The 22,697-nt window shown below is 46.9% G+C and overlaps 9 protein-coding genes across 9 annotated transcripts; 3 read left to right on the plus strand and 6 right to left on the minus strand.

The window, feature by feature from the left end:
- Positions 1–1,124: 1,124 nt before the first annotated feature.
- On the plus strand, positions 1,125–1,652 carry N7503_000355 (uncharacterized protein; the record flags this gene model as incomplete). The annotated part of the gene is made up of 1 exon (XM_057059916.1): positions 1,125–1,652. One exon carries the CDS (start codon positions 1,125–1,127, stop codon positions 1,650–1,652), a length of 528 nt encoding a protein of 175 aa, XP_056926839.1.
- A 1,264-nt stretch (positions 1,653–2,916) lies between these two features.
- N7503_000356 (uncharacterized protein) lies at positions 2,917–4,430 on the minus strand (the record flags this gene model as incomplete). The annotated part of the gene is made up of 2 exons (XM_057059917.1): positions 2,917–4,045; positions 4,105–4,430. The coding sequence occupies 2 exons, from the start codon at positions 4,428–4,430 to the stop codon at positions 2,917–2,919; spliced, it is 1,455 nt and encodes a 484-aa protein (XP_056926840.1).
- A 567-nt stretch (positions 4,431–4,997) lies between these two features.
- N7503_000357 (sugar porter family MFS transporter) lies at positions 4,998–6,660 on the minus strand (the record flags this gene model as incomplete). The annotated part of the gene is made up of 3 exons (XM_057059918.1): positions 4,998–5,639; positions 5,692–6,395; positions 6,450–6,660. The coding sequence occupies 3 exons, from the start codon at positions 6,658–6,660 to the stop codon at positions 4,998–5,000; spliced, it is 1,557 nt and encodes a 518-aa protein (XP_056926841.1).
- A 1,869-nt stretch (positions 6,661–8,529) lies between these two features.
- Positions 8,530–10,220, plus strand: N7503_000358 (uncharacterized protein; the record flags this gene model as incomplete). The annotated part of the gene is made up of 2 exons (XM_057059919.1): positions 8,530–8,896; positions 8,944–10,220. Coding segments are annotated over 2 exons (1,644 nt in total), but the record flags the coding sequence as incomplete, so codon positions are not given.
- A 2,692-nt stretch (positions 10,221–12,912) lies between these two features.
- N7503_000359 (CorA family magnesium transporter) lies at positions 12,913–14,721 on the plus strand (the record flags this gene model as incomplete). The annotated part of the gene is made up of 3 exons (XM_057059920.1): positions 12,913–13,443; positions 13,500–14,137; positions 14,190–14,721. 3 exons carry the CDS (start codon positions 12,913–12,915, stop codon positions 14,719–14,721), a joined length of 1,701 nt encoding a protein of 566 aa, XP_056926843.1.
- A 291-nt stretch (positions 14,722–15,012) lies between these two features.
- Positions 15,013–16,582, minus strand: N7503_000360 (glycoside hydrolase family 27 protein; the record flags this gene model as incomplete). Its single annotated transcript, XM_057059921.1, has 4 exons — positions 15,013–15,647; positions 15,701–16,070; positions 16,127–16,450; positions 16,499–16,582. 4 exons carry the CDS (start codon positions 16,580–16,582, stop codon positions 15,013–15,015), a joined length of 1,413 nt encoding a protein of 470 aa, XP_056926844.1.
- A 237-nt stretch (positions 16,583–16,819) lies between these two features.
- trm44 (tRNA (uracil) methyltransferase) lies at positions 16,820–17,977 on the minus strand (the record flags this gene model as incomplete). The annotated part of the gene is made up of 1 exon (XM_057059922.1): positions 16,820–17,977. One exon carries the CDS (start codon positions 17,975–17,977, stop codon positions 16,820–16,822), a length of 1,158 nt encoding a protein of 385 aa, XP_056926845.1.
- Positions 17,978–19,328: 1,351 nt separating this feature from the next.
- Positions 19,329–19,604, minus strand: N7503_000362 (uncharacterized protein; the record flags this gene model as incomplete). Its single annotated transcript, XM_057059923.1, has 1 exon — positions 19,329–19,604. One exon carries the CDS (start codon positions 19,602–19,604, stop codon positions 19,329–19,331), a length of 276 nt encoding a protein of 91 aa, XP_056926846.1.
- Positions 19,605–20,767: 1,163 nt separating this feature from the next.
- N7503_000363 (uncharacterized protein) lies at positions 20,768–21,567 on the minus strand (the record flags this gene model as incomplete). Its single annotated transcript, XM_057059924.1, has 2 exons — positions 20,768–21,467; positions 21,515–21,567. 2 exons carry the CDS (start codon positions 21,565–21,567, stop codon positions 20,768–20,770), a joined length of 753 nt encoding a protein of 250 aa, XP_056926847.1.
- Positions 21,568–22,697: the final 1,130 nt, after the last annotated feature.

Consider the following 22,697-nt stretch of genomic DNA (forward strand, 5'->3'; position numbering starts at 1 on the left):
TACCCGTGTACACATTTACCCATTTATACATTTACCTAATAGATCCGGGTCATCTCTACTCCATAGCTTCTCCACGTACCATGTGCCTTTGAAGCTCCATACACTGCTTATGCTACGAACAAAGTGGTACGATATCCGTATCGGTTATCTCTCCGTCAAATATCGCTACAGTTATGAGCCACGGACACAGATAGCGGACCACATACATTATCCACCCGCAAGTTAAGCATCTGGACTTTAACATTTGACAGGTCGCATGCTGTCGCCTAGCATCGACAATGGGAAGTAAGCGATCCAGTGGAGTGGCGGCGGAAATCCGACGGCTAGCCTGAATGGGTACATTAACCGTCCCGCCTTTCCCGTTATTCTTGCGTGGTTGGAGTGCGTGGCTTGAGCTCGTCTGCAAGCGACATTGCTATTGCGGAGACTGCGCTTGGAGCCATTGTGCTTCAGCTTGATTGCACGTGCGTCATTGTTCATCATCGTAGTTGGAGGAGGGCCTAGTCCCTGATGGGCATCTTGTGATTAGCGCTCTCGGCTAAACTCTTCTATGGGGATCCTGAGTAGAAGGTAAGCTCTCGAGCTAAGGCTGTCACTCCTCTAGTCTCTGACAAGAGATTATTTCAGCCTACTTATGCGAACTACTACCCCCCGCTGGCCATATAAGCTTGACTATAGCCAATTATTTACTTACATAGGAAGCTTCATCGCTAGAGTACGGCGGGCTTTTAATATGAACTGAGCACTATGCACAACTGGAATCCCGGCAATTAAATTCGGGCGGGACTCGGGAGTAAGCTATGTGTGTGGCCGCATCGCCACAGCTAAAGGTGGATACGGCTGTTAAATGCTACGATTAGATAGCAAAGAAAGCAGAGGACCATATGTATATGTTTTTTGGAGGAAGGCGAAGTTAAGTAGCTACAAAAAAGTGCATTTATAGATGTTGAGATCCTTGAAGGGGTTATGTGACTCAGTGTCCAACAGCTGCATCTGTTTTGGTGATACTTTCCCATTCCTCCCAACATCACCCATGAATGATGTTCTCCGCGACTGTGCCAAATTTTGTAGTTCACTACCGATGGCATATCTCTGACAGTCTCAAGTTCTGAAATGGCCTAGATATGCTTGATAGCTTTCAGACCACTGTCTTTGAGGACCGAGGCCTCTTTGAAGGCGCGAGCACAGCGACAATCCGTGAGGATTTCCAGAAATGGGCAACGACTGCTATACAGGAAGAGGGCGGCTCGCTTGATATGATAGGGTCCTGGAGTTTTAGAGTGACACGTCATCGTTTCTGTCTTTTTGTTGATGAAGAATCCCTACAAAGTGTTCTGCAGGCACCTATTGAGGACTGCATTAACAAACATGCATTCGCGAATATGCTGAATGGGCGGTGGAAACCCGAGTCTATTGAAGGTTACAGCCAGGATGACCTTGACGATGGTGATAAATTAGAGGATCTAGTTGATGATGGATATGATCCCATTGAAGGGTACACTGTGAAGGATGTTGGGTGGATGAAGATTGCTTTGTGTGATGCGGGGCTGGAAGGGTTTGAAAAATTGGGCGAGGGCTTTGAATGGGAAAGAGTTTATGAGCGACCCCAGAAAATTTGTTGCAATATTTCAAACTTCCATGCCCGGCAATAGAATGATTTTAATGAGCTAAGGGAACGTGACACTCTTTGCACTTGCGTGAACAGCGTTTCAAGCCACAGTGCTCCAGAGTGATTACACATAAGTCTTTGTCCAGCATGGTGTCTTCTCTGGATTGATCTAGTTCCATGAAGTCCATTAGAGTCATCTCCATGAAACTTGCAATTCCCATTTTCTGGAGATAATAAAACCGCTGACGCATCTGATCTGGGGTGTTAGGCAACTTCTTTCTCCGCGAGCGGTAGAGCGCGACTGCGCTTGTATATCTCTCCTTCATTATTTGTTCCTCCTCTGTGCGCTTTAAGTCCTCTTGAGCCCTATGCTCACTAGGTATATTTCCCCAGCTTGTGGGTCGATCTGCGGCTGGTGAGCCGGAGATAGGTTTGCGATAGCAAAACTCTAGAAAATAATAAGGATCGAATGAAGTAAGTGGAAGAAGCCGAAGACACGAAGAGCAGCCCAATTTCATCGTGTTCCATTGTGGCCTTTCCCAGAGACTCTCGAAGGCAAGGTAGTTATATATGCTGTGATATGTGAGGGCGGTTTTACGCCCATTCTTCTCCGAAGGTCGACATTCGATAGCCATAAGTCTCTCTACAAAATGAACTTTTTGTGGATTGACGAGAGCCCGGAAATGAGAGCTGGCTTGGCTGATGGAAATGAGGCCGATGGGATCCAAGAGACGGAATATAAGACATTGAATTTCGACCGGCAAAGTACTCAAGTGTAGAGTTGGCATTTTTAGACAAATTGTTGAATGTCTGAAGCTACAGCAATAGTTCAAGGTGCAGAGTTGAGTACTTCTGTAAGGAAAAGAATGTCCATGGGTGTAATGGTCGCGGTGATGCCTTCCGAGTCCTAACTTAGCCAAATTAATCCCATTCTAGGAATCGGCGCACCTGAGTCATAGTGTAGATCACGGTACAACAGCAATATTGCAATGAAAATCTCGATTCGATAGAAGTTTTGATACGGTGGCGGAGGGCGATAGGTCAGTGAAAAGGAAACTTCTGTGGCTGGACAGGGCTGCATTACTCGTTTATGTTGACTGTGAATTACCTCGAAACACTGTCGGCGCCCAGTTTGAACTCCCATATCTTCTGGGTTGAGCCCCAATAAACAATATTATTAGACTTATCTATGCCATAGATCCAATTTTCTTGTACATTACTACTAGAAACCTCGATTGCAGCATATATCAATATTGTATAAACAATAATGCCTCCCAGAAAGATTAAGTGCAAAAAGATGGCATGTATTAATCAACTAACCATCCTTCGGGCTGCTGCCAAAGAAGTGGATGATCCTCGTCCGCGTATTCCGGGACCTCTTTTGCTCGTGGAATGACAGGGTCAAAGCCTTCGATTGTTCTCAGCAGTGGCAATCTTGCATCTTTATCAGCCACCAACTTTTCCAAAAGAGAATCAACATTCAGGTCAGGTGGGTAATTTCTCCCGCCCAATATTGGGTCACCCTCTTCTCCTTTTCCATAAAGCCGTATGCTTTGCAACGAGGCTGGCAAGGTATGCACTAGAGAGAATGACTCAGCATCGAGCCGATCTGGACCTATTCCTCTTGCCAGAAAACAGAGTGTATGAACACCTAGGCTCAGGCTTCTCAAGTCTGAGAAATCCGCTAGAGAGATGTTTCGTGGTGCTGTTTCAAGTTTCATATCGAGCTCGCTCATCTCTTCTTCCCATAATTCTTCGTACTCTGTATCTTCATCCACATCGAATCCTTCAGTAGACTCTATGCCCTCGTTGCCATATAATTCACCCCAAGAGACATTGTCTTCAACATCTAGATCAAGTTCCTCTAGACAATGACGGTGTCTCCAAAGACATCTTGCAATGGGTGTAAGAGTCACAGATGCCTTGCCTCCCTCTGGTTGAGCACGCCCACCAATAGTGTATGTAAATTTGCGCAGGGCCTTAGAGGAATTGATGATGTAGCACATCTCAGACTCGTCTAAATTTGAGTGGGTAAAACTGATATCGCTGTAATTTGCGGACTTTGGCGGAGGAGGCAAGCCGGCCTCATTGTTCCACGAGGCTAAACTGAAAGACACGGACTTCAGCGCTGGAAGTCGTCGCACCAAGTTTAGTCGATGATGATAATCTTCAGCGGTATTGTACCAAAAGCCATCATTACCCACGGAACAGTCGTCAGGTAGAAAAATAATCCGATTGAGGTTCTGTAGATAAGGAATCGACTCAGAGTTCCTGTTTGCGCGACGGAGCATAGTGAGGAGAGCAAAACTTTTAGTCTCGGAACTAGGTTCTCCGACATGAAATACAGCAAGGGACTGTAGCTGCGGTGATATAGCAATCAGCAGCGCTGCAAGGGCTTGTTTGAAGGCCATATGGCACAAGTGAGAGGAGTCCCGTCTATTGAATTTGTTAGTACATCATTACGGAAGCAGAATAGAAAAGAGTAATTCACGTACAAGTCTCTTCCGGATGGTTGGAGCAGCATATGTAGCACCAATTGTGGCTCATTTTCATCTGTAAACCCAGCTGTCTTAATGGCTGACTCTAATCTCCTAAGATCGTTCAGCTCCAGCTCCCGAGGGTTATCAGGTGGGTTATTAAAATCAAAATTGTGGCCATGCGATACACTTCGACGCCCATGGACTTCTAGATGACGAACATATTCGGCAATCTCCGGATTTTTTATAAGAAACAAGAGGGTCTTAAATCCATTCTCAAGATCATCTCCAACGCCGAGCCGTAACCGGCGATATTTTTCTCTATCTTCCGTTTTGGAGACCATGTGCATATATTGCCTCTGGCTTGGGACGTTGATTCCATTCTTCCATGGCTTCTTTGATACCAAATTTCGCAGTGTTGGTGATTGGGGACCTATGCAGCGGCGAATGTTTTGATGAAGTATTATCGACAGAAAAGTCAGTTTAGAAAAGAACATGAATAACGATGCGGAATTGTCAGGTCAATCTTTCTTGTGAAGTAGAACAAAGAGGTCTCTTTTAGGGGGAAGAACAGGATTACAATTGCCAAGGTGGAGTTCAATAATTGAACACCACACCAAGCTATATTTAGCCTAGTGTGTAATGGTAATACCGACGATAATAACTGTATTTGGGACCAGGTTGACAATTTTCCACAGAATAGGGGCGAATAGCAAAAATTACCATCTAATTACGAAGGTAAACTGGATTTACTCTAGTGTGTGTTCAATCATTGAACTCATATTCATGCCTGACAAAAAGGGAAAACAAATCTTAAGAGGAAAAAGAGCCGATGGTCTTCACGTACCACACCGGTAACCGCAGACGACATGTAAGCATCTCATTCCAATTTCCCATGCCGTCAAGTATATCTAGGCCTTGACCTCTTCGTGAACATATTCGCTCTTAGAACCACTATTCTCCGAATCTGGTCGATTCGATTGCAACTGCATCCGACGTGCCACTCGAGGTGGATCAAAGATATTCTTCGACTGAGCAAAGATCTCATCGATCTCCTCCAGCGTCCGTCCCTTAGTCTCAGGAAAGAAAAAGTAAACAGATGGCACAATGGCCGCATTGACCACTGCAAACACAATATAGTACTTGTTCCCGATGGTCGAAAAGCCGATAGGCGTCACTTCAGCAAGCAAGAAGTTGAACACCCATACTGTAGCAGTAGAGACTGCACTGACTGCAGCCCGAACCTGTAGGGGAGCCATTTCGGCAGCGTAGAGGAAAGTGAGACCTGAGTATCCAGTCGTGAAGATAAATTGGAAGCAGAAGAGTGCAATCACAGCAACCACTAGAGCAGCGGTGCTATCGGCTGCTCCGGGTGATGTTGTACCCGCGAGAATGGCCATGCAGATGCACATGGCTCCGGCACTCCAGAGCATGAGTGGTCGGCGACCGAGTCTATCGATTGTATAGTATGCAAGATAGCCGCCAAAGGGCTGCATTAAGCCCATAGATGCAGCGAGGATACGGGACTTCACGGCGTCGAGACCGAGATATTGCTAGACGTATGTTAGTAAATAGCATCGAGAGGGATCAAGAGTTTTAACCGACCTGGAAGATACTGGTCGCATAGTAGGTAATCAAATTAACACCACACATCTGTTGGAAGAACTGGCCAGTGGCCGCCAAATACGCACGATGAAAGAGACGCTGCTCTCCATTCGTGAACATCGCAGTCCAGGAGGTGTTTCCGCAGACAGAAAGGGTGGTCTGAATTTGTTGGATACTATCGGTGATTGTCTGCGAGTCAAGCTCAAGTTCTTGGAGAGCTGACATGACTTCCCGGGCTTCTTCAACCCGACCAACCTTAATCAGCCAGCGTGGTGACTCCGGAAGCACCAAGATGGAAGCCATGGCTATGGCGGACATGAGTATAGGGAATGCGAGAGGGAATCGCCAGGAGACAGAGTTTTCTTTCACGAAATAAAAGCCGAGATCGATCCAAAGCGCTATAGTCACCCCGAGACCGACAAAGATTCCGTCGGTAACAACATTCGAGCCTCGCTTGTGTGCTGGTGAGATTTCCGACTGCCAAACGGGTACTGTAGCGACGTATCCTCCAATGCCGACACCGAGGATTAATCTTGCGACGATGAACTGGGCAAAATCGAAGGATGTTGCCATGAGAAGGGCGCCGATAATGTTGATCAGGTTGGTCCAGAAGATAACTTTCTTCCGTCCTAGGAGGTCACCGAGGTAGACGCATGATAGGGCTCCGAAGATACCGCCGACAGTGTAGAGGGCGATGACCGTGCCTGTTCAGAAAAATGCATTAGAAATAAAACACAGGCCTTCTGATTCTCACTGACCTTGAATAGTCGAGTTCTCATGTTGCAATGCTCCAGTCGTATTGATAGTGTCCATGCGAGGGAACTGGTTGTTGAAAGTAGGAAGTGTCAAGAGGCCACCAGCCACGCTCATGTTATATCCATAACACGTGAAAGTCGGGCAAACAACTAGGAAAACCGCTGCTCGGAGAAGTGAATTGCCACGAAGGCCAAGATATGGTTTCAATCCCATCGTGAAATCGTGTAATCGTGAATTGCGCACAACAAGATTGAGCGACTAGGCTGGAAGAAGTGGAGATGAAAACAATCACAGAAGAATAAGCGAATTCTCTTTCATTAATATAGACTATCGTGTCAGAATGCGAAGACATTTGTCGGGTTTAGCTCGTGTTGCTTTGACCATAGTTTATGGTTAGGTTTGCGGTAGGCGGCGGTCGCCGTCAAATTCACAAGCCTGGCCACACTGTTTAACGGAGGCAATGACGGCCCCGGAAGTTTCCCCACACTTTTTCCCCGGATGCCAAGTTATGGTTACGGCCATGTAAGTCTGGGGTTCACCCCAACTGGTAGTCTTAGCCGTGCTCAGACCTCCGCTGTTCTCCGGGTGATCGATCGGAAAGGCGCTTCTACCCCAGATTATTGGATGGGCAAAGCGTGGCGAAGAGCCCAACTCGTTTTGTTTCCCGCGGCAGAGGACGTGAGGATTTTGAGATTTTCTGGCACGAAGGCCAATTTTCTTGTGTTTTCAGACCCATAGTCTGAATGTTGCCATAGTAGATTTGCAGTTCTTTAGTTGAATGTTAAAGTATGAAGCTCGGGGATAGTTCATGGCAGATGCAAACTCATATTGAAGGACCATTAAACCTCCAAGAATACTGTGGAGATGTTTAGCAAAGATCGTGCCGATCATTGCAGAGGCTGAAGACATAATGAGAGGCTAAGGGCTATGAGTGGGACTATTCCGATCGGGCTAATAGGCATTGTGACCGAGTCACTTACACATGCTTCTTACATCCTAGCAGACCGTCACTCTCAGCCTGAACATTAGACTCATCTCCATTGTGCTCGGGCTACGGCGGGATCCGCATCAAGGCTTGCAGCAGCAAAAGTGCACGACCCTTTGGCACCGCCCCTTTCAAGACTTGAAAACCCACAGGCTGTAGATCAACACGGAAGGTTTATTCCCGGGGATGCAGTTGGTATGATTTGCCACATAAAAAATCCAGTATAATAAATGGATTTGCACAAAACTAATTCTGGCGCTAGTGGATCTGCAGCCGTATTGACCCGACTTCTGGTCTAGAAGGACGGAGTGGGTATCGTCAACGAGTATAATTTAACACAAAAGCTACAGATCGGACCTTATAGACGCATTGAATGGATAACGTTTTCGGCCCAAAGACTCATAATCTGTGGCTATCCTCATCGAACTCTAAATGATGTAGCAACACATACTCGGACACGGAAATTGCAAGGCTCATTGTATAATATGCTAGTTCAGTTGTTAAGCGAGTCAATTGAGGAGAGGCTTGTTTGAGATTGGGCATATCGATTCAGGCAAAGTTGAGTACTTTCCGTATAGACTCAACTGCTTAGTGTTGTTGACGCTGCTCATGCTCTTTTTTCCAATACCATGGGCATTATGCGGGTCCTGATACTCATCTTCAAATACCTATGAGTGCAAATGCCGACCGGTTCTTCCTTACCTTACCTTACCATTATCTAAACTCAACCGCATATTTTATCTCGAAGGTTCTCTGATATCGCGTCAATACAAGTAATCAGTCGGAAACAGCCGAACACCGAGGCCAAAACACGAATGATCGTCATGCCCTGCCGATCCTCTTATCTCTTAACCTCGCGGTGAACTTCTCAAACAAGTAGACGATACTACATCAGCGAATATCAAATTCCAATTCAGCAAGTACAACCTTCAAACTATCAGCTCCTTTGATATGACTGCCTCTTCTGATACAGGTAAGCCCGCCCTCGCATCTTATTTCTAGAGGTATAAACAGGCTATATAAGCCTGTAATGTCCTCAAGGTAGTAGCAACCAAACACTACAATATTCATTTACGATGTTTCTGAATCTTTCTAGATTTGCCACGGGACTGCCTGCGGTATGGCTGTTTATTGCATTCCTCAATGCTTGTGGCACCACAGCCACGGCCTATCCATACACAGTCTATCGCGGTACCTTCATTCATCTTCCGCGTCTGAATTCTAGCTCGACGAAGCCAGAGCTTGCCAGAAATCAAGGTGTCTTGTGGGTTTCTGCTGCCGATGGCCGTATCAAAGGGTATGATTGGCAAGTCGTCGATGATGCCAGCTTTCAATCTTTCCTATCAAGCCACGGCTGGACAGATGCCAACGCCTCGTCCAAGAAACATACCCGTTCATCCACGCAAGTTCAGGTTGTGGAGTCCAACGATGAGCGAAACGAGTTCTTCTTTCCTGGATTCATCGGTAAGCTCTATCTCATCCCTCGTCGGACTTCAATACTGACCATATAGACACCCATATCCACGCACCACAGTTCCCCAACATCGGACTGTTTGGGTCATCAGGCCTCTTGGATTGGCTGAATGAATACACATACCCAGTTGAAAGCAGCTTCGGCTCTAAATCAGACCCAAAAAACCAGGAAACAGACCCCAAAGACACACCACCCGAGGGTCTGCGCGTCTATGACGAAGTTGTCGCTCGAACTCTTGCCCACGGAACAACGTGTGCTTCGTACTTTGCCACCATCCACGTCCCGGCTACCAATGCACTCGCAGCACTTTGCCACTCTCACGGTCAAAGAGCCTTTATCGGACGCGTCTGCATGGACAACAAAGATGAATGCCCATCTTACTACATCGATCAATCTGCAGACGAGGGTTTCAACGCAACAAAGTCGACAATTGACTATATCCAGACCCTAGACCCGAACGGAACATTGATCAACCCAATCATCACCCCCAGATTCGCTCCAAGCTGTTCCAACCACTCCCTTGATGGTCTCGGCAAGCTAGCCGCATCCTACAGTCCACCCCTCCACATCCAAACACACATCGCCGAGACAATCGACGAGATCGATCTCGTCCATCAACTATTCCCGGAAGCGGCCAGCTATGCTGATGTCTACGATAAGGCTCATCTACTTACGAACCGCACCATCCTCGCACACGGAGTACACCTTACCAAAGACGAGCGCACTCTCATCCGCGAGCGCGGCTCAAAAGTCGCGCACTGCCCAGCCTCAAACTCTGCCCTAGGCTCCGGCCTTGCCCCTGTCCGCGTTTTACTCGATGAGGGTCTCACAGTCGGACTAGGCACGGACGTTAGCGGTGGCTACAGCCCCAGTATCCTTGAAGTTGCACGACAGGCTTGCCTAGTATCCAGATTGCTTCAATACAGCGCCGAGTACCAAGCGATGACAGGCAATGCGGTATCAGATGGAAGTGAGAAGCTCTCTGTTGAGGACAGTCTCTACCTAGCCACGCGCGGTGGAGCGGCAGTCGTTGACATGGCAGATGATATTGGTGGCTTCGATAAGGGAATGATATGGGATGCTCAGCTGATTGAGCTGGGTGCTGTGACAAATAGCACTGTGAACCCGCTGGATGTTGCTAGTGCAAATGTTCTTGCTCATCGCAGTGTTGCTGAGTCCGGTCCTGTGGGTAATGTTGATTTGTTTGGGGATGAGACTTGGCAGGAACAGATTCAGAAGTGGATGTGGAGTGGTGATGATAGGAATGTGAAGAACGTATGGGTTCAGGGAAGGCTGGTGCATACCAGAGAGTAGGTTATGAGTGGCGTTATATAGGCCCTTGGCTTGTATGTTGATTTCATGTCAGCTCCATATGTACTTATAACACACAGTGCGTATATATTACTATTCAAACTCCCTTGATGCCTTCGAGCATGACCGGTAATATCTGTTCGAACTTTATGGGGGATCTCGATCATAAGGTATTCCCGCAATTTGAAGCAGCGCTGTGGTTAAACACAACATTAACGGTACTAGATAAGGCGCAGTATTTGATGTTCAGAGTAAGAGTATTGAGTACATACCCAGGTATGTACAAGGTCACAGTAATCCGTAGATTACCCCGTAATTTATAGGTGATCAAGACAGGTTATCTACCATGGCTTCAACATGTTGAATTTTATACTGGACTAGTACCGATCCGTCCTGACCACTCAAGCTTCACTTTCGTCGGTCGTCTTTTTCCTTTCTTACCACTCCCCCAGAAATACATACAGTATTTGTCTATATCTTGCTGCTCTTGCTTTCTGCTCATTCACCAAACCTTCGCAATGGCTACCCTCATACCCGGATATACTCGCTCTGCCACTGAATACAGCTTCAACGAAGACCAAACTGAAGCTATCATTCGAACCGTCGCCTACCACCGTCACGACTTCCCTCAATCCGTGATCTTCTTCTCGGAACGCGAACATAACAAGATTCGTTCATCAATCGCAACACCCTTTCAACGGAGTTCGAATGTTGGAGTTGGCTCTCTCGACCGGCTACCCCTCGAGCTTTTAATTGACATATTGGACCTTCTGGACATGCAATCTTTGTTCCAATTTCGACAAACAAATCTCAGATCAAGGCAGACAGTAGACTCTCTCAGCCAGTATCAGAGAGCAGTTTCTCATGGGTTGAACCTTTTCTGCGCCTTGTTGCGAACACGACTTGCTACCGACATCTCTCTACTCGACTTTGACAAGGCGTTGTGTACTAAGACATGCATCTTTTGTGGGCAATTCGGTGGATTTATATCCATCCTAGCTTGGAAGCGATGCTGTTTTAAATGCCTCCAGGAGTCTCCTGAAACCCAAGTGCGGAGTCTCGCTTCGGTTGAAAGACATCTATGCCCGAGTACTAACCAGTTGCGTCAACTAAGGTCATTCAAGTCATTGCCTGGAACATACTCGATGGGTCAACGTTCACAAAAGTCTCGCATTCAGATGGTTTCTTTTCATCAGGCTACTATGGTTGTCAATCGGCCACCGCACACACTTCCACCGATAATCGTAAGTGTCTATCAACGAAATGAAAAAGCCAACTCTATGGGCTCATGTGCACTCCCTTACTACGATAAAAAAACTGGCAAAGTTGAACGTGGAATCTCTTGTGCTGGGTGTGAAATTTCTCTTGAACAGAACGTTTACATTCCCTCCGCAGGCGTCACTAGGTTGCTCCACGTGGCGCGAGACAAAGAGTATGCACAAAACGGCTTTTTGGGCCACTTTCGGTGGTGTCGCAATGCACAGCTCATATGGAAGGCGAGTGGTGAAGGTGAGACTCTGCCAGCCGTGTTACCTGGGCTTGCTCAGTCAGGTTACCTCTTTCGTTGGAGAAGAAGAACATAGGGAACGAAAATCGTACAACTCTATGTACCAACCTATTCCGGTGCAATCTTTCTAGAATCTATGTGGTGGTGGTGTGCAGGACTGTTCTGGACGTTTGAGTATTGCCGACGCAAAAAAAAAAAAGAAAAAGAGACATATTGAGTTGAAAATGATACTGCACTTTGTAGAAGATGCTTTAAACGGACTATTTGTATTTGCCAGGCCAAAGTTTGCAGGCATCTAAAATTGAATACCCCAAAAATCCCACTAGACACTGCATTTACAGGATTAGGCACGGGCCGCACGGCGCAGTACTCTGAGTAGTATATTACCGAATACATACCCAGGTAGCTAATCATTCACAATAGGCTACCCTTGAATGTGACGGTGAGCAAAGAGTGATACGAGTCAGCACCTTTTCCAATATGTAGAATCGTAAGTGTAGCTACATTACGGCTTAACTAGAGCGTTATCTGTATGTTGACTTGTCTTAGGCCAGTCATACCTATGGTCTTAGGTACCTGGCAATTCCACTACAGTAGCACTTTCTCTAAATTAGTATTACTACTTAATACCATATGTGGTTAGGGAAATGTCTGACTTATTCTCGGGATGTTCCATTATAGATGTTCGAACTTGCCTCGATTTCCATTGGCTGAGGAAGTGCCTTAACGGAATATTCATTTTCCGTGGCAATCCCGAATTCCTTAAAGTTGACTAGTATAACGCTTTAGATCCCTCCCCATTGTGTATTCAATATGGCAATATACTCCTTAGTCTGCATAATCTGAGAGATGTAATTGAACACGAGATTCCAGGCTAATCATTCAAAGATCTGGAATTATGTTCCGTCATACAGGGAATAAGATTTCGGACGAGCGGATTGGTCGGTTCCGATATCCACATGCTCGCGAATTCGAATGCTTGAGAATCATGATCGGGTTTTTAACATACAAAATACTACAATTTCCAGTATATCAAGGTTAGCATTGCTTTGATTAGGTTCAATCATCCTGCTCTTGGGTCCTGCACCTTTATACTTCGGGTGCGGATTAACCTTACCCCGAAACGCGGCATTTTTCCCGCAATTGAGATCATCGGGCCATTCTCAGCGTCTGGACACCAACAGAGACATGCTGTCTCCGCTGAAGCCGTCTGCGCCATCGGCATCACTGCTGCGGTTCTTACACTCACAGTCAGGCTCCGTGGCTAATTCGTCGACATGCGCTCTCACAAAACGCGCTTCGAGCCATAACACCCTGGCGATAGGATCGTCGCGAAGATCCTCGACTTGGACTCGCCCTGACAAGTCACGATGTGTTGCCACACTCAACGCAAAGCTATCGATCACATCTGCCAGGCCGAAGGCCGAGATCTCTTCGCGCGCGCTTGAACAATTAATCTTTACTCGGCCTGCCTCCACGGCCCGTCGGCCTTTCCTCAAGCGCCTTCTCGATCTCAGGAAGAGCAAGACTGCCGAATACAAGAATACACAGAATGGACCCGCTTGGATTGATGAGGGGACAGATGGAATGTTCAACATTGGTCGTGGATTGGCCGCTAAGGCCTCGAACGAGTTGCGGATTCGATGTACGGAGTTTGACAGCAACGGGAATGTCACGCTGGTGAATGGAGAGTTTCGGAAATTGGAACTGATTGCCAAGGTTCGTTTGCAAATATTGCCCTGCTATAATGTGATCTTGCTAACTTTTGAGTCTAGTACGGCCTTCTTCCTCGAGACCTACGCAAGATTGATTCCTCCACTTTACCCCATATACTTGTCCGACCAAGCGCCATCCTCATCAACCTCTTGCATCTACGAGTCCTAATCAAAGCCGATCGAGTACTTGTATTTGATGCCTACGGGTCAACAGACTCTTACATGCAGTCCCTTTTCATCTACGATCTCGAAGGCAAACTACGCCAAAAGACATCGCAGGTTGCGCAGGCTGGTCCGGCTTTACCTTACGAACTTCGCGCTCTGGAAGCTGTGCTTATTAGCGTCACAACTGGCTTGGAAGAGGAGTTCAATGGTGTGAGGGATCCTGTCGTGCGGGTACTCCGAGCGCTCGAGGAGGACATTGATCGTGATAAGCTCCGACATCTCCTGATTTACTCGAAGAAGCTCGGTACTTTTGAACAGAAAGCTCGATTGGTCCGAGATGCTATTGATGATCTTCTCGAAGCGGACGATGATCTTGCTGCCATGTACCTGAGCGAAAGAGCAAAGGGCAAGGAACGAGATGAGGATGACCACCAGGAAGTGGAGATGTTGCTGGAGTCATATCACAAGGTCTGTGATGAAATTGTTCAGGCCAGTGGTAACTTGGTGACGAACATCCGCAATACTGAAGAAGTGTAAGTCCTATGTTCTATCTACTGAAGGAAACATTGCTCTAATACAAAGCAGGGTCAAAGCCATTCTCGACGCGAACCGCAACTCCCTCATGCTTCTCGATCTCAAATTCAGCATCGGCACATTATCCCTCGCAGCAGGAACACTGTACTCGGCTCTTTACGGAATGAACTTGAAGAACTTCATCGAAGAATCTGACTTTGGCTTCGGCGGCGTCTCTCTTATCTGCTTCGCCCTCACCGCAATTGTCAGCGTCTACGGTCTTGCTAAACTACGCAAACTCCAGCGTGTCCGCATGTGGGGCGAATCCGGCGTTGGAAGCAATTCTTTGAGCCCATTGAACACGAGATGTGGCGTGTCCGGACAGCGTGCGAACTGGCGCGCTGATTCCATCGAACCCGTCTGGGGCAGTCTTCCTGGCGAGGCTCGTTCAGAACGTATCGAACGTCTCCGAAAGAGTGCTGCCGCAGCTGCAGCAAATTCTGCGGCCAGAAACGCTGCTGCAGCTGCAGCGCAGCGTTCTTCTGTTTTTGAAAATGCTTTGGATGCTGAACGTATCAAGGCAGACAAACAAACGTCTCAATAGCCCGTTGGCAACAAAGTCTATTGAGGATCTTCATACAATACTTTGTACATACTTCATTATACCTACCTGTTTGACTGCGTTAGACTGCATGGCGTTCGGGCTTGTTTCGGGATCTCCAACAAAAAGACGGAGTTGGAGAAGGTCTCATTTCACTCATCTCTGTAATTTGTATACTATGTCATTCTTCCCTCCAAACCTCCACTCTGCTCGGTGCTGGATACTACAAAATAGAGCAAAGTTGACAATATATCAATCAAGCCATTCATATAGAAATATTCATATTCCATTACATCAAAGCTCATCATTACTCTTGACCTCCCTCAAACGCAACATAGCAACACCATGCGCCTCCACATGAGCCGTCACCGTCCCGCGAGCCTTAACACTCCCGACCTTAGACCCCATAAGCGCCTTAGAAGTCGGCAAAGGCTCCTGCGCGTAAACCTTCTCATATCCACCAAGAGCAGTCATATTAATCGGTCGCGTCGCATTCCCACCCTCGATAATCGCATTAGCAGTCGCATTGCTCATCCTATCAGCCCAGAGGTCATACACATCCCAACTATTCTGGATCTCGGACGCAGTACCCTCGGCCCCATCACCCCAGAAGATATCGGTCAGAGTAGCATTCATCTTCCGTGCAGTTGATCCACCATTCAAAAGCAAGACCAGCTGGTCACCGCCACTTAGCGAGCCACTGAACATTTGAATCTGACCTCCGTCAACATAGTAGCGCCAAATTCGCACGGCGGACGACGACTCCGGATCTTGGGATACGGCTAGCACTGCCGTGTTTTGCAAGATGGAAAGGGTAGGCGCGTCAATTGTTGTCATCACATTTGTCATGAGAAGGGGTGATTTGAGAGCCGCCCAAAGACTGAAATGGGCCACTGCTTCGGTGTCTGTTAAGCCGCCGTTTCCGACCTCTGTACTTTATTAGTGGCTTCCTTCGACGTTTGGGGTTAAGCAATTGACTCACCGAGCATATCTAGATCATTCCATGCACCTGCATACGGTTTGGAGGCGTAGTACACGGCCTTGTTAAGAACGTTCATGACAGAGCACTGATATCCGGGAGTCTTGCAGTCCAGACCCTCAGTTTCAGAGCAAGGACAGTTGACATTCTCACGATCCCAAACGTTGATCAGATCACCGCTCATTCGCCAAGAATTGCCGATCGTAGGAGCGAAATTCCATGGGCCGTCAACACCCCAGTTGCAAAGGGAGTACAGAATAGGTCGACCAGTGGCATTGAGTGCTTTGCCCATAGTGTTGTAGCGGTCGTATGAAAGCTTCGGGGTGCCTTCTTCGCCTTGATTGTAGCAGTTATCGTATTTAAGATAATCGATCTATGCAATTGTAAGCAACGCAATCCCTGAGAATATCAAGGAACGGATATACTCACACCCCAACTTGCCCAAAGCGCGGCGTCTTTCTCTTCGTAGCCTAGCGAGCCGGCGTACCGTGCGCAGGTCAATGTACCTGCACTAGAGTAAATCCCGAGCTTCAATCCCATGGCATGGATCTTGTCCGCTAAATCTGCGACACCATTGGGGAACTTGTTGGGATCTGGAATAAGATACCCTGAGGAGTTACGGCCTGCGGACCAGCAGTCATCCATGACAACATAGTGGTAACCGAGATCTTTAAAGCCCAGCGAAACAATTTTCTCGGCAGCCTGTAGAACGACAGTCTCATTCATGTCACAGGCAAAGGAATTCCAGGTATTCTGGTCTGGTTAGCTTTGTTCATTGTTACGTATGTTTAGGTCACATACCCATCCCATCTGAGGTGTGCGCGCGAGTCCATTCTCCAACGCGCTTGCTAGCCCAATGGCCAGAAAGAGAGGAGTTGCACGCATTCTGCTGGGTACAAAAGAACATAGAAGAAAAGAAAGCCGGCATTCGCATCAAGGTACCCATCATACTACTTATACCCCGCGTCCCCACGGGGTAGGTAGTATCCAGCATTTAGCCGGCGGAATGTCGGGAACAGCATGGCGTAAACCCCGTGTTGAAGAGGAACGAATCCCCGAAATTGCGCCGCTTTCCCCACTCAGCAAGCATCCGGATGTTTACAAGCTTTTTGGCGCTGATCTTCACGACATCAGATCATGGGTTTCCAGTCCCATCCCCTCATGTAGGCTCCGAGCGCGTTCGATCCAGGTCCGTGCGGCATGCTGGATTCCTCCATCCTTGAAGCATTCACGTTCGACAATCTCCTGAATCTTTTGTAGAAGCTCAGCACCTTTGTCGGTCTGAGGGTCCACCGATGCGGGGGCCGAGTTCTCGTCTCGAGATCCTTCTCGTTGCCGTGCTACTAATTGCCGACCCCCCACTATGACCGTATTGCGGGTACTGGGGATTTGGAGCTGGGATGATTCGACTTCGTACCCGATTTCCTGGGCGATTTGCATGGTCTTTGCTGTAAGCGAGCCGTACATTGAGCTGGCCTTGCCGTCTGCCGTTTTTTCTTTTGCTTTTGCTGCTCTCAGGGCCCTCAGATCTCCTGATGCGGGCTGGGGGTTTTGTTCGATGACATCATCTTGCATTTGAATTGATTTAATTCCTGAGTTTTCGGTGGCTGTTTTGCTCGGTGGAGGGAAGCGGTAGCTGGACCCTGAAAGTGAATGCGAACAGCATGGTATAGCAAGGAAAGGAAGCGGGGAGGCAGGGCAAGCTAGAGCTGACATTAGTGGAGTCCATAGGGTCAGCTCATCGGCATGATTCGAGATGATGAATGTGTCAGGTGGAAAGTCTCCTGTATGGATGTCCACGCCTATACTGTCGGTTTCAACGCAGTCTGCGAATTGTTTCGGGACGTAAATCTTCTCCATCAGTCGCTCTTGCACTGAACCTGGGAAAATATTCCATGTTTGGCGGCGACGAGCATCGTATCCACAGCCAGAATAACCTTCCATTAAAAGCAGGTATACAACCACACCGTTCCCACACGCGATATCAATGAACCCGGGGAATCGGGTGTTGATCTCGGTTTCTTTGGTGGTTTCGGCTGCCAGCACTGCTCCGTACATGGTGCGCCACAGCTCAATCAGAAATGCAGCCATACTTAGGTCTTCATTGATATGTTTGACAGGCTCAATTTTCTCAACCCAATGATCGCACAAATATTTTGCATATCGGTCTTTTAGACGCTCGTACGTATTGTGGACAAAGTGGCGGGGCACGATGTTGTCGTTGGAGGACGCATCGACTCCATTACCCTGCGGGCTGGCACTTTGAGATGTTGCCAACATTTGATGTCCTGGCAGTCTAAGGTTAGGAAGAATCCTAAGATTTATGATGTTCTTCTCGGTCCTGAATTTCGTTTTCTCCTCTCTCGCCAGACGAGATGTGGATATTGAAAGGACGACAACATCACGCCGTGCGTGTAAATTCATCGACCACGTGACCTGTCATATACTAGCTTCATCTTTACATCATTGTTTCGACAAGCACGCGGCACACAGAGGGTTTAAAACTTTATGAAACATTATATAAGTGCTTCCAAGGTTTTTGTTATCTTCATGCCAAGTAAGCTTACCGCTAAAGCCGATCAATCTGGTAATGCGCGGGAAAGGGATCCGTCATAGCTACGCAAAATCGACATGAAGTAGAGTATGGTGAAGATGACATATCCGCTGTATCCGAGACTCCTTTTCTCTACTTGAAAAAGAATCCAAAGGGTCTCTCAACAGTCAACAGTCAACAACACAACGTCCCGGATCCTTCAAAACATACATCAAAAGCAAAGAGTACCACCGCTGCAATGAGACTACTCAATCATTCCTCAGCCTTTATCTCTATGCTCTACTTTCCAGCTGCCATTTCTGGCATTTTCATACCAGATTCCACCTCCTACCCCATTGTCCACACAGACATGGCACCTCGAGCGGCTCCCGGTGCTTATAACTTCCATCTCTACGCTACCCATGGGTGTTCTGGCGTAGAGGAGACCTACACTGGTACTGGTGCCACTGGCTGTCTACAGAGTGTTGGTGGAGTGGGTGCATGGGGGTTTGCCAAAGTAGACATTGACCCTCACTGTACCGTCCATCTATTCAGTGACAGGAAATGCTCAAAGAAGCGCAACTTTGCCTCTATTCATTCTGATACGACGAACAAATGTAGTTCGGTGAGGAGGAATCGCATCAGAGGCTTCAAGGTGATCTGCTCATAATGATGGATGGTTGAATTTCGGCCAAGAACTTTGATGTTTGGGGATGGATGTCAGGAATGGCAAGTCCAGAGCAATGCGGCTCAACGTTTTTTTTTAGTTCCTTGTCGCCAGAGGCTGTATTTGTTTTGCCTCTGATAATGCAGAAGCTTCAAGAAGGAATTTACCTCTACTATGTTTAATTCTTTGTCGAACACTAGCAATTTTGATCATTGGTATCTAATACTGATTGTTGTCATCCTGGCTCTTTTTGTTCTCTAATATCTTCGAGGAGTTGTCGGAATTTTGAACTTTGCATTATTTTTTTTGTCTGGATTATTGACTTCGACGTTTTTTGTAAGGTTTGTTGCTTTTCACCATTTTTCGAATTAACTTAATTTTTTCATATTGATTTGGTTGTTCCTGTGTTCACATTTCTTGCCGGCATTCACTTATCCTTTCACTGCCCACCATTCTTCGAGCTCCCCTTCCGTGTCGAGGTGCCATTTTGCGTCAATCTCCTGTTGATCTCTGTAAACCGAGTCGAGGATTTGTATCGCGAACTCTGGCACTTCGACAAGAACTGATTCGTACTTGGCACCCATGTCTTTGTCTTGTAAAATATAGGGGAGCTTTGATCTTCCGGCGTTCACAGCGTGATTCTGGAGTTTGGCATTGTGGCCCAATCGCGCAAAGAAGACGCCTTGTAAAGAATCCAAAAATTGCATGGGTTCAAACGGACACCAGAATTTGCTCTCTCATATCTGTCCGCCGCCGCGTCGCAAAGACCTGGAATGTCGTATCTGTCGCCCAGGGCGAACAATTGGGCATGTAGTCGGAGGGGCGATAGTAAAAGCACCAGTGTCTTCTGTGGCTCATAGGTCGGATCTCGTCGAATTTGTCATCCTATTCGCCAGTGTAGACAAAGTCCAGCATTTTCTTTACAACGAAGCTTGATTCACCCGACATATTATATATGGACTCTTCTGCTTCCTGTACTGGATCAAACCAAATTAGAATTTCCCAAAGAGAAGGTAGCTTGAAAAACTTTCTATGAAGTCGCCGGTGCAGGCAGCTTACAACACCGGAGATTGAGCGCAGAGGATGATTTTATGAACATCGAAGTGGCTTCCATCATCACAAAGAATTGTGAGATCAGTAAATCTCCTCGCTTGCATAACCTGCTGTGTCTTAGTCAAGATTCACAAATTCCCGAGGAAGTCTTACTCTGTGACCTTTCCACAGATGAACTCCGTGCGTCTTGTTATTTTGTTGTCGGTTAATGAGAAGGGAACATCAACTATATAAAGCCAGTTCAGTTCAGTCGAGAATCAGAATTATCCATATATATGGGTATAGGTCTGGAGAAAGGGTATTCGCGATATGCAATGGGGCTGTGAAGGATAGGAAGGAAGGAGAAAGGTCTCGGGTCTGTAAAGCATGAATTTATAAGCGCCTGGGAGCGCGCTACATGACCCACGAACAGAATACTTGTAGAAAGTGAAAAGTGTAGCATGATCTTAGGAGCTTTCCTTAATCATGGACTTGAATGAACCCTTATTTCTTACTGTCCTTGTATTGTCTGGCGTTAACATGTCCCTTCTTCTTACTTGATCCTTACTTCTATATCGTTCGTTGCACACTTTCCTCTATGATACCAACACTGGGGACTCCTTTTGAAGAAAATATAGATATGATAACAAACAGTAATTTGAAGCTAATCAGAAATATAATGCCTCTTGAAATGCTCATAGTAGCTTTGAACTCTTTAATATCCTTAATTTTGCTATCCTTAATTTTGCGTAGAGCGATAGTAATTGTCTAAATTACAAAACTGGCGGGTTCCATGTTCCGCAATGGCACCTCTTGCACCTTGCTTGTAAAGGGATCATTAGCCTTGGTCCCCACAATCATGACATTGTGGGGACTCGTCAAAATAAAAGTCAAGCGTTTTTTTCACAAATTGTGGGACTTGGATGGCAATCGAATCGTATTTCGTGCGAACCGGCTCATCCTCTAAAGCCGATTCGAGTTGAGTGCTTGCAAATTGGACTGCAGTCGACTGCAGTTTATCGTTGTGGCTCAGTATTGAGAAGAAAACATCGGGCATGGAATCAAGGTATTCCAAGGCGTTGAACTGCTTTCTAATCCTGTCGCGGTATTTTGCCACGGCTGTGGCGCAAAGCTGTGGGATAATGAACTTATCACCCAAGGCGAACAATCGGGCATGCAGTTGAAGAGCTGACATCGCAGACACCGGCGTCTTCAGCGACTCATCACTTAGATTCCCGTCATTACTCAGGCTCTCGCTCAATTCTTCTGAGTAATCCCCCTGGTACAGGTATTCCAACATTTTCTTCACGACAGGTGTCGATTCACCTAGCATATGATACGTGGATTCTGCCGCCTCCTGTACTCGAGCCAAGTTAGTTAATATCAAGGAGAAGGCTGGGAAACTTTCCTTGAAGTTGCCTGTACACGCAGCTCGAAAGACAGGGGATTTTGAACATAGCATGAGCTTATGGACGTCGAACTTGGTGCCATCGTCACAGACGAGCTTAAGGTCACTATATTCGCCTCGTTCTCGAGACCTTCTGTCATTCAGCTAAGTTTCAGATATTTTGGAAGAATTTATTACCCCCAAACTTTGCTAAGCATGCGTTTGATATGCTTATTTTGTCTGTCAGACATTGTTGCGTATGCTTCTTTAAGAGGCAGGTGGTTGAACAGAGGAATTAAGAGATTCCGTCAACAAGAGCGGTTGAATAGCGGAGAGAAAGGAAGACGAAGAAGGAAGGCCTGCGAGACTTTTTTGTAGCAAGTTACTGCCTAAGGCACCATGTCTTCATTCACTACTCTTTACACCTTTTCCAAGGCTTCAATCTCTCATTTCGAACTTTCTCCACTCCAGAATGCCAGGTAGACTGACTGTATTGGTCAGTATTTGCTAGCCTGGCTGGCTGAGCCCACATCATTGGCTCGATAACTCCTCGAGCTTCATGATTATTTCAAAGAGATACTTGTCATCTTCTGTCGAGCTTGCACAAGTGTCAAGTACAGATTTGAGATTTTTCGTCGCTCAGATTGAGTGAGATGAGGTAATTTTACTTGTTGATTCCCAATGCTATCTTATTAGAGCACTACGCCAGCATTCATCATTATAAGAGTCTCTTCCACGACAGCGCACCGAATTGATCACTTCCTAACAGAACCACTACGAGGCGGCATCCATTAAACGTCTTCTTTATTACTTGGCTGCTCGCCGCTATGTCAACTCAGACGAAACTAAATGGATGGAATAACTGCAAATTCATAGGTTAGGTAAAGCTGCTATTCCTAAAGAGTTTAAGGCGAATCGAAGAGGAGCTTTCTAATTGAACACCACGAAATCAGTTAAACACCCCCACTGACCGCATTCAAGTAGCGCAATTTTCAAGATTTAGCGAGAAACAGTTTCGAGTGCATACCCAATTACCTATTTGCTCACATTACAAGTACGAAATTGATCCTCGGCTCGGGCAATTGAGTGGAGTACCTCATTTGAGAGACTTCATGTCCTTCCCAGTGGAAAAGCATGGACTCCGTCCTTCGGTGTGAAGGCTTAAACACCTCCTTGCCTTGAATGATTATACCCCGATACAGAATTTTCCTAGGGTCAAAGAAGCTGCTGAGGAGTATGGCTTCACGTCGCAGCTAGATACGAAGACAAAAATGGCTTTGCGCCGATTCTACAGACATTTGATTAAGGCAGGTGATCCGCTTGAAGTCCACTGGGCAAAGGAACGTGGAAAATTGCTTGAGTATGCGCAGAGCTCGCTGGG

This window comes from Penicillium pulvis (assembly GCF_028828015.1).
Source record: "Penicillium pulvis strain IBT 33274 chromosome Unknown contig_10_segment0_segment0, whole genome shotgun sequence".
NCBI lineage: Eukaryota > Fungi > Ascomycota > Eurotiomycetes > Eurotiales > Aspergillaceae > Penicillium > Penicillium pulvis.